At 42.4% G+C, this 17,935-nt stretch overlaps 1 protein-coding gene across 1 annotated transcript in view; it reads left to right on the top strand.

Annotated features, from left to right (window-relative positions):
- The window catches only part of AKT1 (AKT serine/threonine kinase 1), a 78,118-nt gene that overhangs the window by 49,282 nt on the left and 10,901 nt on the right, over positions 1 to 17,935 (top strand). The window contains exons 6-11 of the mRNA XM_039551775.1: positions 5,911 to 6,042; positions 6,210 to 6,275; positions 8,117 to 8,185; positions 8,898 to 9,023; positions 10,304 to 10,432; positions 14,656 to 14,870. Of these exons, the coding sequence (XP_039407709.1) occupies positions 5,911 to 6,042; positions 6,210 to 6,275; positions 8,117 to 8,185; positions 8,898 to 9,023; positions 10,304 to 10,432; positions 14,656 to 14,870 (737 nt within the window). The remainder of the gene's footprint in view (positions 1 to 5,910; positions 6,043 to 6,209; positions 6,276 to 8,116; positions 8,186 to 8,897; positions 9,024 to 10,303; positions 10,433 to 14,655; positions 14,871 to 17,935) is intronic.

The raw sequence follows: 17,935 nt of genomic DNA on the forward strand, positions 1-17,935 counted from the left end.
TCTCACCATTATCATCCTCACCTGCTTTCGTAAGTTTGTTTCAGTTTGGGAAAACATATAAAGTTTTTCTATAAAAAACCAGCCATCCACCAGTGTCTTCACTAAGCTTGTGTGTTATCCCCTTGTGTCATGTCAGTGCTTTCAGAGTGATGTGGGTAGCTACTTTCATGCCACTCTGAGTTAGAGCTGCCAGTAGGCTTCTGGGTCTCTGGCTTAACAGATCCTGCTCTTGCTGCAGTCCTTCATAGAAATGCAAGAGCCACCTCATTCATCAGCTGGATACATTCTTCTGAAACAGTGACTGTCTCTTCCTGGACATGTTAGTGAGGATAACCAAAATGATTACTGGGGTCCTGGCGTCAACTGTGTTGAGCAGTTTAGCAGAAAGTCTCCTCAGGCTGCTCTAGGGAAGAATATGGAAAAGTTTGCTGTAGGGGGCATCTTAAAATCTTTCTCCAGACGAGGCTGCAGTGGCCTTTGGTTGTTGCCATGTTGGCCATGGTCACTGAGCTGATGGTACAGAGTCTCTGCTCAGCCTCCAGCACATTCTGATTCCTCCAATGATTTTCCTCACGGAGAGACAAATGAGAGCCAATGGCTGATCTGTGAGGCAGTGTCAGGGAATGGAAGGATTTGATATCTTGCAACATTTTGGGATGCATGTGTGTAGGGGAAGGGGCAGGTCAGACCTTGCCCTGGTGAGGCAGTGAACTGTCCCACACCCACCCAGCCTGGCAGAGCTGCCAGTCACTGGCACACCAGAGGCAGTGCTCCACTCTCCCCATACCCAGCTCCTGAGTGGCCAAATGACCACAAGTCCACCTGGGGAAAAGGCCCATGAAGGCCAAGGGATATTTAAGGCCAAACAGGAGGCCATCATCTTGTCTGGACCCTACCTCTTCTTGGAGTTTCGATCTGAACATGGCTGGAACCCAGGAGCTGGTTAGCTGTATGTGTGCTGTTCTATATCTTTTCTGTCTTCCTTTCTTTTTCTTCTGATTCCCTCTTGTTGGAATATTTCGAGTAACCTACCATCGAATGAGTTTAAAGTTTGCTAAGTTGAATGGTCCAAGTTAATGCTGTGAGAAGTGTTTTATGTTGATTGGATGTTGCAGTAAACCTTTAGCCAAAGTTGCCTGACTTTCTAAAGTTTGCCAGTAAACTTGTGTGTTGTTTTGACCCTCATGAGAGTATCTGGTTGGCATTTCTCCCGTGCATCCAACTCAGAATAAGGAGAATAATAAGAAGGTAGTTTTCTGATGTTCTCCTGCAAAGAGGTTATGGAATCCTGGATATAGAAGCCTAACCCGAATTTGCTCTCCACTTGCAGAGTTGTTGGAAGTAAAGCTTGATCAGACCCAGACAGAGAGATGTGGTCTGAGAAAAACTGGCAAAAACCGCAGGTACTTGCAGAGAATATTGAAATTTTGTCAAAAGAAGGGGAAAAAAAAACCTGCTAAGGGTTCCATATCAGAGTCTTTAATGGCTGCCCAGAAAGAGAAGCATGTGTCTGGAGAAAGAGCAGCTGATGAAGTTGCTAATTGCCTTGGAGGCTGAAACAATAGCTTGCCTCAGGGTAGAGTGAGAATTAACAGCCCAAAAGCAACTAGCAGCAAACCTGAGAAACCTGTTAAACAACTTTGTGGGGAGCCAAAGGGCTTTAGAGTTGCAAATTAACACCGTGGAGGGAGGTGTGGAGGATGAACCAGGGTCTTCCAGCCTAGGGGAGGAGTTGGGTCTCCCTGAACATGATGTCAACCCCCTCAGCTCTTGGGAGGAATTTGATGCAGCAAAGCCAAACCCCTCCCCAAACCATAAACTCCGCCCATGGGTAAAAAATTAGGAGGTGGGACTCTCTTGAGCATGATGTCACTGATGTCACCTCCCTCCACTCCTTGGAGGAGGGGTTTGACTCAGCAAAGCCAACCCCCACTGCCCCCCCACCGCAAGCCCTGCTGTCGAGAGGCAGAGCCAGTTGTGATGATACCACACTCTGCAACAGATTTGGTTAATTTGCAAGGGAAAAGTAGCAGTTGTCCTAAAGAAAACCATACTGAAAATGTTTTGAAAATTTCAGTAATGGGGAGTGAAATAAAGCTTTCTGAGGAGGGAGCAACCTATTGTGTGAAAAGTTTAAACCTGTTGGAGGGAGAAAATCTCATCCCTCTCCCACTTCAACATGTGATAAAATTACTGGGAGAGTGTGGGAGCCTGTGGGCTTCCAACCAATGCACGGGAAGCAGCTGATGCCCTGTCAGCCTTCTTCCATGTTATTGTTATTTATTGCAAAATTCAAGGATTGAGACCAAGACAAAAAACTCTGTGACAGCTCCAAAAAGTGAGCTGGGAGAGGGTGGTGAATTCAAATACTTTGAAAAGTTCAGTGGAAATAAATGGAAATTCAGTTTCCCTGTATTTGCAATGAAGCTTTGCAAACTCCTCCTACACTGCCTCCTCCTGGCAGCAGTGGGTATTGAGCCTTGCCTGCCACTAGAGGCTGGAGGCAGAACTGCTGCAGAATTCATAACCTTTTGAAAAGGGAAAAAATACTTTTGTCATTGTGCAAGTTTGTTGTTTTAGTCTTGGTAATAACGCGGAATGTTCAAGTATATCCTGACCAGCCAGAAGACTGGGTATATGTCTGGAAGTGGAATAAAGAGCTGCTTTATCAGAAGTGGAAAGGACTTTTAAGTGAACATGAAGCTGTGAGATTTGCAGCTGGAGGCATCTAAATTATGTGAATAAAGTTGGCTCTGGACAAAGAGAAACACAGAGGGACCATTGGGTAATATTGTAAACAGTTAATCCTCTGCAGATAAAGCTGCAACGAAATCTGAAATCTAAAGTGAAATACATGAAATGGTTTATCATTTTGTATTTTCAGAACAGTGTCCCCAGTATGCCAGCACAGCTCTTTGCTCCAGGTTTAGTCAACCACCCTAGCAGGACATTGTACCTAATGATTATAGTAGCAGGTATGGTTTCAAAGGGGTAAGCGAGCAAGAAAGGGAAAAGGACACTGCTGTCTTTTCTAAGGACCACTCTAACATCACACATGTAGAACAAATTTACATTATCGGTTGTCTTAAGGACTGGAGTCCAGATTTGCAAAATTGGATGTAACAGAATATGTAGATCCAACGAAAACAATTTTGTCTAAAGTGAAAAGGTCTCAAAAGGATGGCTGGCTGCTCTAACTCAGGTTTGCCTACATGGTGCTAAGAATGCTCATCAGTATTGTTAAGGTACTAGATAACTTAAGTTTCATTAGTGATGGTTGCATTTTTGATGTCTTCTAAGTTTATTTTCACAGGCTGTTAATTATTCAGTGAAACTTTCTGTGGCAGAGAACACAAAAGTTTGCCAAGTGGATGCTTCCTCTTTTCGAGCTAGGTCTGAGTGGAACTGAGATTTCTCCTAGAAGTGTTCCATGAGAGGATGAAGTGGTGACAGGACAGAGGAGTTGCTGTCCTTCACTGCACCAAGTGTTTACATGTTTTTATCTTACAAGGTTTTAAGATACTTATGTTCATATATGTTTATATAAGTTTGTTGGCTGCAATATTTTGAGATAGTCGTATTTTCTCTTGTCACCAGAGTGAGTGGAAAAGATTCCTCCCTCTAATAGTTTTGGGAGCTCACACATAGGATTTCATGTGATGATGGAAATAAATTTGTGTACCTCTTCCTGTCTTCTCAGTGCAAAGTATAAAATTACTGTATTGAGGGAAGTGTGCCTAGTAATGGTAAGCGATGTGTGAAGAATGATTGTGCAGAAGGAGGGGATGTTGAACTGTTGGTGGCCCTGGAAGGAAGGAGAAAGGGGGCTGACAATGGAGCTGAAGTGGAGCTGGGAAGTTCCAGCTGTAGATAAAGAAGGCATAAGTGATTAAGAGAAAAAAGGTTTGGGGTCTGAGAACTGCTGAAGGGCTTGGTAAAGTTGGAAAGTGTTTGGTCCAAACTCAGGACCCTGACTAACGTGATACGCTGCGGAGGTTGGAATGACTGAGTGTTGTTATATATTTGACCCCACTCCTGAGGCAATTCAGACTATTTGGTAGTAGAATTTTACTGAATGTTGTTTCTGATGGTGCCCACTGACCTCTTCCTCTTTCCATGGGTACAGGTTCTGGTAATTCCCCCGAAACCTGCTTGGTGGGAGGGATATGGGTGGCAATTTGGGACATGTATATTTGTTTAGGTTGTGCTGAAACCTGGACCTCTAAGAGAATGGACTCCAAAAGGCAAAGCAGCCTAACTATTGATCCATGCAGAGTTTGGCAAGGAGTGCAATGTATTGCACTATCAATAAGCCATAGAGAATCCTAAATTGAACTCGCCAAGCTATTTTGGAGCCCAGCTTACCAGTCCAACAAGTATCAATCATAATTGTATAAAATTGTCTAACATTCAAGAATGCCAAACCTCACAGAAGAGGAGTGCTGTCTCAAGGAACGCACAGGAAATCACAGACCAAATTGTTGGACTCTTCAGGCACTGCAGCTGAGAGAATGGTTCATGAACTCTTCCCCCGGATCCTGATTTGAATCACACCTCGCCTGCAGTTCTAGAGACTGAGGGGGTGGGGAGTGATGAACTGCACAGGAGGAAATTCACTAGATTTACGCTTTGGTTGTTGGAATAGCAATTGCCTGTTATATGAGTTCCAGTGTACTTTCCTGTTCTTTCCTTTCTGCTCTGTCTACTAGATTAGACCATGAGACAAGAGGTACCATTATTATGGTCCTGGTCAATATCTTGAGCCAGAGGGTGGTTGTCAGGGAATGGAAAGGTTTGATGTTTTGCAACATTTTGGGATGCGTGTGTGTGGGAGAAGGGGCAGGTCAGACCTTGCCCTGGTGAGGCAGTGAACTGTCCCACACCCACCCAGCCTGGCAGAGCTGCCAGTCACTGGCACACCAGAGGCAGTGCTCCACTCTCCCCATACCCAGCTCCTGAGTGGCCAAATGACCACCAGTCCCACCTGGGGAAAAGGCCCATGAAGGCCAAGGGGTATTTAAGGCCAAACAGGAGGCCATCATCTTGTCTGGACCCTACCTCTTCTTGGAGTTTCGATCTGAACATGGCTGGAACCCAGGAGCTGGTTAGCTGTATGTGTGCTGTTCTATATCTTTTCTGTCTTCCTTTCTTTTTCTTCTGATTCCCTCTTGTTGGAATATTTCGAGTAACTTACCATCGAATGAGTTTAAAGTTTGCTAAGTTGAATGGTCCAAGTTAATGCTGTGAGAAGTGTTTTATGTTGATTGGATGTTGCAGTAAACCTTTAGCCAAAGTTGCCTGACTTTCTAAAGTTTGCCAGTAAACTTGTGTGTTGTTTTGACCCTCATGAGAGTATCTGGTTGGTATTTCTCCCATGTGTCCAACTCAGAGTATATGAACCACTGTAAAGCCCTTTCAAATGTCCTGTTGAGCGAGTAGATAGAGGCCTTACAGGCAGTCATTTTGTCTTTGGTTTTCGGTGCTGTTCAATGAACAGCACAAGAAAACTGGTCTCCTAGAGAGGTGGGGAACATCAGAAAAAAGGTGTGGGTTTATTCCCTGGAATCAGAGCAGCGTGTGCTTTTTAATGAATGTCTGCACTGACAAAGAGGTCAGAATGGCTATGGATTAATACGTGGAGTGTTGCTTGCACTGTTGAGTCATGCAAAAGAGCATTCATTTAATTGAAAGCTTACGGTTTTCCGTGAATAGTTTGATTGATTATTTTTGGGAGTGCACTGGCATTCATTTTTGTGGAAGAATCATTTCTGCTTCTGAATTCTACTAAACAAAAGGATTAAAAAAATCACATGTGTGACATATGCAATACATTCTCTCGTGAACAGAAATTCTGGTCTGAGAATAGTTAGATCTTGTAATTTAGTTCTTCTTTATCTGTGTCGTTAACAGACCATGAATGAGTTTGAATACCTTAAACTACTGGGAAAAGGCACTTTTGGAAAGGTCATTTTAGTTAAAGAAAAAGCAACTGGACGGTATTATGCCATGAAAATTCTGAAGAAGGAAGTTATTGTAGCAAAGGTGAGTAGATGGGAAACTTGGGGACATGGTTCACCCTTGATACACCCTTTGGGCAAAGTCATGGGAAGGATTCTCAGAGTGCTTGTAAATAATTGCTCTGTTAGTGTTTGAAATGGACCCCTGATCTGGGGAATCACTTTGCTGATTTCCTTCTGCTTGTGTTTCAGGATGAAGTAGCGCACACGCTGACAGAAAACCGGGTTTTACAGAACTCTCGGCACCCGTTCCTAACAGTAAGCATTTCTGCCTCTGCTCAGTGTAACCTGACATTACAACCACCAAGGCTTTCCTTATTTTTTGTTACTTACCTAATGCAGCTGAGATTTGTGTTTTCAGAGTGGCTGTGTATTTTTGTACCCTTCCATTTTTGGGATGCTCAAATTAAAATACTTTTTAAAGTTTTCTAATTCTTGCAGAGCAGGTCCTTAGCACCTCTTGAAGACTGTTTCAGGGTGTGGTTTGACTTTAGGGCTCACCCATTTAATGACTTGCTATCTCTGAGAGAAGTATCTGCTTTCCTTGTCCTTCAAATGTTTGGTCTTGTCTTTGTAGCACAGATCAGGGTGACCCTGATCTTGTGACAAACAAATTCAGGAAGATATAGTGGGGGGAAAACCCTTTAATTTTGTCTTCGTTGTTTTTTTAAGCTCCCAGAAACAGCTCACTGTCGAATCAGAGCACTGGTAACGCCAGCCAAAGGATGGTGGTGTGAGTGTGTGGAATGGGGAGGGGAAGAGCAGAACTGTGCTTTATCTGCTCCTTTCTTTTTGCATTGTAAAGTCAAACCATACTCTCATTTTAGACCTCCAGTGCCATCAGTCTCTCTGGGCTGAGTTCAGATATTCAGGTTCCGTCTCAAGATTTTGTTTCTGATATTTATTAGAAGTTGTCTCTGAATTGTTTACAACTTATTAAATCCTCTAAGAGATTTTGTAGGATCCTGGTTGTTTCCTTGGGCCAGGTACAAGGGCTTAGCTGGAATTCAGACCTTTTAATTCATGACCTCTGGAAGTAAATATTGCCTGTATTGAGTATAATCAATAATGTTGACATGTCTAAAACCTAGTCCTTCATTTTTCTGGGAAATACATGACTGGTTTGAAAGTGTCACCCCTTGTAATGAAGACAACAATATCATATGCAGTATTTTCTTTTTAATGCTTTTATAAACCCAAATATCCAGAACTAGGGCTGTCCTGAGAAGTTAGCTACAAGACTGGGTTTAGCTTGGATACTAAGAAAAGGTTCTTGCCCAGAGGGTGGTTGGGCCCTGGAATAGGCTCCCCAGGGAAGTGGTCACAGCACCAACCTGGCATAGTTCAAGAAAAATTTGGACAACGCTCTGAGGCCCATGGTGGGGTTCTTGGGGTGGTTCTGTGCAGGGCCAGGAGTTGAACTTGATGATCCTTGTGGGTCCCTTCCAGCTCAGCATATTCTGTGATGAAAAATCTTAGTACTATGGCAAACAAGTTGATGTTACTCTTGTCATGGGAATACATGTGACAGGACTACACACAGGCACCTTGTGACTCTCCATCACAGCCTCCACCCGGTCTGTTTTTGTGAATTGCTCACAAATTGGTATTGACAGTGTTGACCAATCCCCTGGCAGGCTGTCAGCAGGGAGCAGTTGCAGGCAGCAGGGCAGAGACCAGGGGGTTGGTGTGTGAAAATACGTATGTGTTTCATATAAGAGGTCTTGTAGCCAGTGTGGTGAAACCTTGTGCTCCAGGGTTTGGTTTTGGTCTCTGATCTGAGAGTTGAACCTGTGGCCTGAGGAGGAAACTTCACAGTCACTGTTGGTACATTTTGAGTCCCTGTTAATGGGGCAGGACTTTGTTTTGCAGTATTTTAGGTGATAATAGGTTCTGCAAGGGATTTGTTTAATGTTTTATTAAATTTATTTAATGAAGTAAGTCCTCAGCTGCAACAAGAAAAATATAAGTGTTATATAAGATTTAAGGACGGAAAGTTCACTAAAATAGAAAATTTCATGTCTGCTTCTGAATATCTATTAAAAATGCTAACTGTCACTATGATCTGTCTTCTAAGTTTTGGTTTAAATCTGTTTCAGGCTTTAAAGTATTCCTTTCAGACACATGATCGCTTGTGTTTTGTTATGGAGTATGCTAATGGAGGGGAGGTAAGGGAAATACAATACTGTTTAATACTTTAGGATTTTCCTGTTCTACTTCTAATTCTGCTTGACATTATTTAGCTAAGGTCCATTTTTGCAATTCCAATTAATCCAAGTTGTCCCAGTTAAACAGAGCTGTTTGCAGGTTTAACTAACATTAAGAAGTAAGAGTCTTAATTTTTTAACTCCATTTTTAGAACATAGAGGTTTTGGGCATAGGTTCATATTTTATATGACAGCAATATATTGTAATCTGACAGTTAGAAGTTCAAGAAGGTAAGGTTGCTTTCTAGTTGCTCTCCAGACAAGTTTTAACACTTTAAAATTAATATTGTGAGTATACTTGGAGGGAGAACTAGAAACTACTAAACTACTATTACAGTCAAGAGGGAAAAGTTGGAATATTAGCATTTCTCTAAATCATGCATTAGGCTGTAGTTTTAATATGTAATTGTAGTTCAGTCAAAAATAGCTTTGTAATTTTCTGAACCTGTAAGACTGTAGTACATGAATTTATTATCAGTGTGCATCTGTGAATATGAGACATAATTATCTAATCATTTAATTTATGATGCTTTTTAACACATTTGGGAATACAGCTGAGTGAGGATGGGAAGGGGTTTTCTCATAGGTAGTAGCACCTTCCAGGCAGGATGGCCTGTGAAGTGCAAGACATAATTCAGAAACATCTGAAGTTAACAAATTATTGTTCTTGTAGTTGTTTTTCCATCTGTCAAGAGAGCGTGTCTTCTCTGAAGACCGAGCTCGGTTTTATGGGGCTGAGATTGTTTCAGCGCTGGATTACCTGCATTCAGAGAAGAATGTGGTTTATAGAGATTTGAAGGTATGTAGAAAAATCATTTTACAGGCTTTTGGGGTTTGGCTTTTTGTTTGTTGTTAAAAAAAGCAAATGATCCTGAACTATTAAGAAATTCTTTCCTGACTGAACTTTATCCAAACTGTTGTTGCAGCTGTTGGGCTGGACTTTACAGGATGTCTAAACCCTTTGATAGTCCAAGAGGCTGCATAAGGCATTTATTGTGACTCTGGCAGCATTTCAGAGAACATGAAGGGTTACTGGGCTACAGGGGTTTGATTTTCACTTGCCTGCTTGTGTTCTGAGAGAAATCTTGCTGGTGCTTCTGCATGGTGGAACATAATCCTGGTTTTACCAGGTAAATGCAAATTCACACTGTGTAGATGTTGCACTTCCTTGCAGTGTGGTCATGTCATCTTCAAAGTACCTGTTTGCAGTTAGAAAATTGCCTAAGCTTCAAGTTACTCATTTGTTTGGTGAGGACAGAAGGGGAAAAAAACCCCGACCAAACAAGATATCTCAGGGCAAACAAACTTGAGAAATTCTTGAGGAAAATGCAACAATAGCATTTTCTTTCTTCCTGAGAGGAGTTTTCAGGACAGGATGAAGGGATACTGGTAGTTTATTTAGGGGCAGTCGAAGATGAAGCATGTTCTGTAATGTTTTCAGACTACGTCAGAGTAACTCTGGGATCTCTGCTGGGATTTTGTCTCCCGTATCACCGTGATTTCCTCTGTAATGCACTTTATTGATGCACTGAGGAAACTGTCCTTATACCTGGGTGACTTTCTCAAAAATTAGAGGCTCAGGGTGGGATGAATACCATGTGCTGAGTATGTGTATCCAGTGATTCTCATTTAAAGGGTCTCTCTGGAAGTGGTTCCTTAACCTTGCATATGATTTCTGTTCTATTTGCTATTACTAACTGGCACAGACTTCATAAAATCAGAGTAAAAGGTGGGATGAAGTTGTGTGAGGGGGAATACTTAATATACTTTCAAAAGAACTGGTGTTCTATTTATGATAATATTGTGGAAGCATAAATACAGGGTTTATGCTCTGTAATCTTTCTATATATATGGTCAGTTACACCAAGACTACAAATTAGTTACTTAATGTTCCCTAAAGAGCTGAGGAAAATGTTACAAATGTATGTTTACATTTGTGCTCTGGCAGCTACTGTGGGTCTTACCTCAATGAGAATGAGGTTGAAAACTGATCTGCAAAATTAATGTCTTTGATTATCATGCTCAGGACCAGTGTGTGTTACAGGTAATCATGTCTTTTAATTTGGCTTTTCTTCCCAGCTGGAAAATCTTATGCTGGATAAAGATGGACACATAAAAATAACAGACTTTGGACTATGTAAAGAAGGCATCAAGGATGGAGCAACAATGAAGACCTTTTGTGGCACTCCAGAGTATCTTGCACCAGAGGTATGTTTATGTTGGCTGTTATGTTAAATTGCCTTCTTACATGCCTTCCATGGTAGCAGTAGGAGTACAGAATAATTCCTGTGCCATGATGTGCTCATGCACTAACTGCTGTTATATAATTACACATACTGAGACTCCTTTATTCATCATGATCTGGAACACATCTTTAGCATAATGATATGTGATAATTTTTTGGCGGGGTAGTATCTTCCACTTGAGGGAGTATGTACGTTTTACAAGAACAGTGCTTGTTTCTTGTATCAGACACATAATTTAAAAAAAAAACCTTTTAATCACTTCAAATATTACATGATAGATTACTTGATTACCTGTTTTGCAGCTTGCTGTGTGTTGTCCTGTTTAAAAGCTATCAATAGGACTTCACTTAAAAAGTAAAAGTACTGTCCAATTCTTTTACTATTTGAGGGCAGTAAAAGGTGACGTTTTCAGAAACAGTACAGACCAAGTTTTTTCTGCAGTATTTAGCATGGCATGCATTGAAAGTACTGACTGTTTTATGACTATAAAAGCACAAGGTACTTCTCAGTGTTGATTTGAATGCTTCAATTTCAGAGGAAATAAATCCAGGCAGGGGATCTCAGTCCCCGAACAGTATGTTTTGGGGAAATTTTGTTTTGTGCAAATGTTTTTTTTTCTTTTCAAGTGCAAAATGCAAATGTGCATTTGCAGGTTTGCTCCTGGAAACACTCTGAGTTGTGCAACACGGGTGGTGTTACAGCTGAGTTAGGGGCAGATCAAAAGTGAAGTTAGGTTGTAGGGGATGCGCGTACGCTCGGTGCTCTGCAGGCAGACGCTGCTTTCTGTGCCCGTGCTCCGATCTGTCTGGAAGCAGACTCCTGGGTTTGTAGGGCATGGAGCCTGAGCTAATATGGTGTACCTTGCAGAAGGGCTGCTTCCCTTCCAGTGGGGCTTTGCTTCCCGTGCTTCCCGTGGCGTTTACATTTCCATCCCACTTGGAGCACAGGCAGAAGCGAGTCTTGGGGTGCCGGCAGGTTATAGGTTGTTGGCACAGCTTTCCTCTGAGTTGGAGACTTGAGCATTGCAAACCTGCCTTGAACTGAACTATGAAGAAATGCAAAGTATGGAAAACCAGCATGGAAGGAGGAGTATTTCTTCTGAGAGCTGATGTCTTTGCTGATCAGCGCTTTTGTGCTCCCTGCTTACATAGTGGTGGCAGCATGCTCTTGGGTTTTGTTTGGTTTTTGTTTTTTTTTTAACTCCCAGCTGCTTTCAAGGGCCTCCAGTCCTTTGTAGTAATGAAGAACATGGGCACCTGTCAAAGTAGCTTGCAGCAAAGAGGTGGAGCCAGTCTCATGATGACTGCCAGCTTTTCCATGGATCACCAGAAGTCTTCAGTGAATCCAAATTGGGGTCCATGCACCACAATTTGACATTTACTGATGCAGAGAGTAATTAGCAGCATGACGGAATGTTTATTATTCATAAGCATGGCTTTTATTTTAGCTTCCCTCTTAAATCAATTGCTGAACTTCAGTTTCTCATCAAGGATTTTATGTGGAGGCTAAAAATACTTACTGTTTTGGTTTTTCCTAACTTGGAATATGGGGATTCCCTGTGCAGTTATGTTGTTCTTTCTGTTCTGTTATTTGCTATTATTTTTTATTTTTAATATTTATGATGAGTTGGCTCATCCAAAAACCCTGAAGGACAAATCCTTTTGATTAACTCAGTTCTCTCTCTTACTTGCAAATCCCGTCTGTGAGTTGGAGTGTTAAATTCTGCAGGCTTTTGTCATCGGGTTGATAGCATGCAAAAAATCTGGAAATTGTGTGTGAGCAATATTCCATGTGTTTAAGGTCATACATCCTTAAAAGCAGGGGCATTGATGCTCCAGTCTGCATTTGTAACTTGAGTCGGGTACAGCAGCGTGTCTGTACAGTTGTTGCATTGTTGGTTTTTTTTGGAATCTCATGCATGGATGACAGTGACTGAACCATGTCAACTTTGATGTGTCAGATGCATCACTGGCTGTGATGTTTACAGCTGTTCTGCCTTCTCTTTCAAATTCCATTGCTCAACAGTCTAGAGCTGCTTGTTAGAAAATGATGATCCCTTAATTTAAGTGAAATAACCTTGTTATTTTACTGCTCCCCAGCTATCCAGTGTGCTGCAATAAATCATGGATGAGTGCAATATCTTTTTTTTTACGGTGTATTTTTGATACTCACAACATTACTCTTTTCTATGCAATCACTAATGTGAGGGTATGCTCATTGTCCTAAAGAACTTTGAAGAAATAAACATTTTATATTCTGTTTAAAATTAATGGAGGTGAAGAAAATCACTGAAGTTAGTGATCTAGCTTATAATACAGGGTATTAATACACTTTTAAAAGTAACATCTGAAGTGTTTACTGCATTTTGAAAGCACCGGTAGCATTAACTACATGCACAACAAAGGCTTCCTTGGTTTGCTTTTTCTTTCAGTCTCTCCTATTGCATGTCTTGCAGCAGTTTAAAAAGTAAAAATACAAATTGGAGGCCATGTGAGTGTTTTATTTTAGGTGAGCCAAGCGTAGGGGAGTGCGAACAGGAAGCGCTTGTTGAGTGGGGTGACTCAGAGTGGGAACTGCATTGTCACACAATCTCTGTAAGGCTGGGATGCCTCGGGAAGGACGGGGCCGCTCCTGGAATGCAGTCCGGCTGGCAGCTGTGCCGGCCGTGTACATGGAGGGGGCAGCTGCACAGCCAGCTGTCGTTTGGTGTGAATCATAGGGCCGGGGATGCTGTAAATAGACCGACGTGGGGTAATCTAATACCTGGCAGCCTTTTGATTTTTACTGCAGGCCCTCTCCCTTGTTCAGATAATTAAGGGAATAATTAGTGAGTAAAGAGAGGCAGAGTGCAAACAGTTGTTACATGAAGTGCCTCGATGCTTCTTTTTCATGTGCAGAAAACCTTTATAGCAAGATTCGTAAGAGGTTAAGATCTTTCTTTTGTTAAACTTGCACCAACTTTGGCTCTTTCACCTTTTTAATTTTGAGTGTTAAGTATTCTGAATCGCAGGAATGTAAAGCTCACACAGACACCGTGCAGCAAGAAAACAGGATGGTGGTGCAGTTGTGGTTTGTGCTCTTAGCAAGAGTAATAAGCAGCTCAGTGCAGACCCGTGCAAGGAGTAAAGATGACAACTAAAACCTGAGGACAGGATCTGGAACATGAGATGTTGGTGTCAGCTACAGACAACTGCATAGGAGACACAAAGTCTAGAGAAGTCCTTGTACTATCCACTGCACAAGCCACAAAACTCTCCCCGCTCCCTTCAGCAGCCCGCTGTTCAGATGCTCAGAAATGCACTGTGGGAGGGCTTCTCTGGAGCAAGCAGAGAGGTGGAGAGCACTGCTGGGGTCCCGAGTCCCTGCACCAGCCACTGCTTTGCTAGGTAGAAGTGCTGGGGGAAGGGAAGAATGGACTGTGCTGGGCTCCTTTTGCTGTGAGACCTGGCAGAAATCCACCCCACTGACTGTTCCTGTGTTTGCAGCCCTCTAGGCAGAGGCAGGAGCGCCTTTGGAGCGGGGCAAAGGGTTGGAGGGGAAACATTTCCAGACAATTTGGCTGCCGTTTTACAGCCTTACAGCCTGTCAAATGTTAGGAGTGGTGTTCTGGTTCTTAGTGTTTAATGTACATTAGTCATTGAGTACTTGTGGGTGGTCCTTTTAGGATGTGCAGAGCCACCCCTTTGGTGTGCAGGTTGATAAGAAGATGGTGGAAATGTTTGGTTTTTCACTTTTTTCCTTTTCAAGGAACAGGTTGATGGTCTTTTCTCTCTGTACTGGCTCCTTGGTGGGTTGGGGTTTTTCTAAAAACTTGGATCCCTTTTGGAACACTCTGTGATGAATAAGGGAGAGTTTAACAGCTGGTACTGTAATCTGAGAACGGTTCTTGGCCTTTGGACTTCCAAAGGTTGTGCTTATCATGACCATAATGCGACAGAGAGTGGGAGAAGGAAGACAAGGAGGCTGCTGTAACATACCTGCTGCCTCCTTTTCCCCCCACTGCTCACCTAGGATGGTGAGCATGGATGCCACTTCTTTTCACGTGGTTCTTCTGCAAATACCGTGCTGGTAGATTTGGCTGTGTTGTGAAAGATGGACTAGCTGGGGTAAATTTTGCTTCTTGAGTTTTGTGGGTCATGCCTGGTTTGGGAGTATCTTCTAAAGCCTTTTCCTTACATTCTGCAGGTTCTGGAGGATAATGACTACGGCCGTGCAGTGGACTGGTGGGGTTTAGGAGTTGTGATGTATGAAATGATGTGTGGCCGGCTCCCTTTCTACAATCAGGACCATGAAAAGCTTTTTGAGCTCATCCTTATGGAGGAGATCAGATTTCCACGCACATTGTCACCTGAAGCAAAATCTCTCTTGTCAGGTTTGCTGAAGAAAGATCCTAAGCAAAGGTGAGGCTGTTACTTAATAGTTGCACTTTTTTAAGGTATTTGAGACAAAATTGTAATTTAATTTTTAATCCATTCAAAATGATTATCCAGCAAGCCGCAGCAAGTGGGTCTACTCATTTATTTTTAACTTTTTTATATGAGCTGACAGCGTGGATAGTGATAGGAAACATCTTTGGTGCTGAATTTCAGAGTATGATGGCTGCCATTAAAGCAAAACTATAGCCTGGGAAAAAGAAAGTTAACCCTGGCCGTAATGAATCCAGTGGCTGCTGTGAGTTATAAGGTGCTCTGCACCAAATGCTCTTACCTTCTGTCGCAGTTGAGACTGCTGTCCCTTTCCTGAATCTTTGTCTAAATCTGTGCCAGTGATTTAGCATCCTGCTTTGGACAGTAGGTGGTGATGTTTGTACCATGTTTGTGGTAGAGTTTATACCATACTCAATCGACTTTTCCTATTTCCTCCTTTTGTTTTTGTTTTTCTTTTATTGCTGTATTATTTAAAAAATAACCCTTGATTTAAAAACAGAAAAAAACGACAAAAAAACCCCAAGCTCTTAATGGCTAACAAACAGAAAATAGAACAAAATCCAGAGAGGATGTTGACCTTCGCACAAAGATAAACATCAGTTTAAAAACCTGCCATCTTGTCAACCCAGACATTTTTAAAACAAATAATATTGTGACTCTGCCCCTGATCTCCTGTCCTGAACCTTTCACTGTTAATGGGCTCCAAATGGGAAACCTTTCATGTGAGGTGCAAGCAGAGAATTCCTGTTTGCTTTCTGGTGTTTGTTTAGTCTCCGTGCGTGTGTGTGCACATAGCAGGAAAATGGGGTTTGCCACTACCTGGATACTTGTAGCAAGGATTTCTGTCATCACTGTAGTCTATTTCCATCACTATTTTTGATGGAAAATTCTGTTGGGAGGTCTTGTAATGCAAATCCACAGTTTCTAATACTGGAGGATTCATCTTGATGGTGACGTGGGGAGTGGGGCGTGGCTGCAGCCCAGAACGTGGCCAGCCTTGTACAAGGTGGCAACAGCTGCACCTCCTTCTGAAGCCAGCCCCTGCGAGGGGACCTCCAGGAGAAGGTTGTGTAATTGATGAGCAGCCCCCAGCCTCTGTGCTCTGCAGGCCTGGCTGCAGCCCCTGCCAACAGCATTCCTGTCCAGTAAAGTGCTGGGTTAAAGGCGATTGTGACCCTTTCATAGCTTATTCAGGTGGGGCCTTTCAATCACTGGGAACACAAGCCACATCTGCTGCAGTTTGTTCTTAAAGGAGCATCTCTGATGAACCAAAATGCAATTTGTTTACAAACAAAGAGCACCCACTCATTTCGAATTACGAGATTTTCCCAATGCCGGTAATTACTCCACAATATGCTTACTTTATACAAATAACCACTTCTACAGATGTATCTTCTGCAGGCTTGGAAGCAGCACTACTCTGGTCTGGTGGACAGGTGATTTTCATGCTGCTGGTAGAAGTAACTGTTGACTAGACAAGCCTGCACACATGCCTTATTGTAATCATGCCTATTTACACTGGTGCTTCCCAAGCTTTTTTGGATCATAGACTGTTCTTAAATACTGGTTTCTCCCCAGTCACTGTTCACACAACTTTTTAACTGAAGTTGTGGTTCAGCAAACCCCCTGCACTTTGTGCCATTTCAGGCAGCATGGAGAACTGATCTGGAAGTACTAGAGGTAGAAGTCCTGCATCCTGCCCTTGTAGTGTTATGTTCCTTTTTCTGGGTGGTCTGGGTGCTGGGGTGGGCGACTGGCATACTTGGTGGTTGACTCACACTGAGCTCATGGAGCCATATGGACAAAAAATGGCCAGGGAGCTACTGAAACACATTACTGAAAAGTTTTAAGATGTGTGGTAGTCTGGTGTCTTGGGGAGCCACTGTGTAATTCAACAGAAATCCCCTCTTCCATAAAGCCCGGTGGTGGACAGAAGTTGGTGTCATTGTAGTGTTTGTGGCAGAATGCATCAGGATTGGCAGCATAACTGGATGAACTTCAGAGCGAGATGGAGGAGGCAGCCAAAACCGTGAGAAAAAGGAAACTGAGAAATGTTGTCACTTCCCCTAAAATCATCAAAAAACCCAACCAACCCAACAATAAAGGTTGATATAATGAAGCTCAGTGCCAAGGATAGTTTTAAGTTAAATATCAAGGATCTAAAGAATTGTGATCTGTGTCTGTGAATTAAATCTTAAAAATGACCTGTTGTACCTGAGCTGGATTTATAGAAGCAGTGTTAGCACTCTGTGTTCAGTAATACCAGTTCAGTCTCAAACTCCCAGGCATGTGGAGAAAATGTGAAGAACAATAAATTGCATTCTGCTTTTAATCATGCCTGTTTTCTAAATTTGGTCATATGAAATCCACTTTGTAAGAGAAAAGGAATTTTGAAGTTTCTTTTGGGATTGATAGAAGTTTATTAATCTTGTAATGTGAGCCCTAATTTTCCTAAGAAGGAAAAAATCTATTCTGTAAATATTTCCTGTTAATGTGACCTGAAATTCCCCTTCATTGCTTTGTGACATGGATCAAATGAAAGAAGGTAATCAGAGCATTTTTTCACACATAAAACAACAAAGTTTTTAGCTTTTATTGTTATTTCTCTGGCTGTGGAGATTGCAGCCTGTGAAAGTGGGCATGGATCAGAGCACCCCATGTAAGCAGGCTAAGTTTAGATGGGTGGGTGGGTTTATAATCAGTGTCTTGCAAGCTCTGAATCTTGGCAGGCTTTTAACTTGAAAGAACTTCAGGATGGTTTAATCTGAATTTTGATCACTGGATTTCACTTCGTGCCTTAGTCCTTGTCACAGGCTGCTTTACCTGCCTCTGTGCTGCTGTTGGACCTTGCCATTCAGCAAGAATGAGAGGAAGATGATGCAGCATTTCACAAACTGGTCAAAGATCTAATGACTTCACAGAGTTGTGGTTGTGGCTTTGGAGAGCTGAAGGTGCTCCCTGGGACCTGGTGGTCAGTTCTTGCAGCCACACAGAGATCTGGTACTTCATTCTTCCCTAGCCATGGTGGTTCTTTCCAC

The sequence above is a fragment of the Corvus cornix genome, chromosome 5, assembly GCF_000738735.6.
Source record: "Corvus cornix cornix isolate S_Up_H32 chromosome 5, ASM73873v5, whole genome shotgun sequence".
Classification (NCBI taxonomy): Eukaryota; Metazoa; Chordata; class Aves; order Passeriformes; family Corvidae; genus Corvus; species Corvus cornix.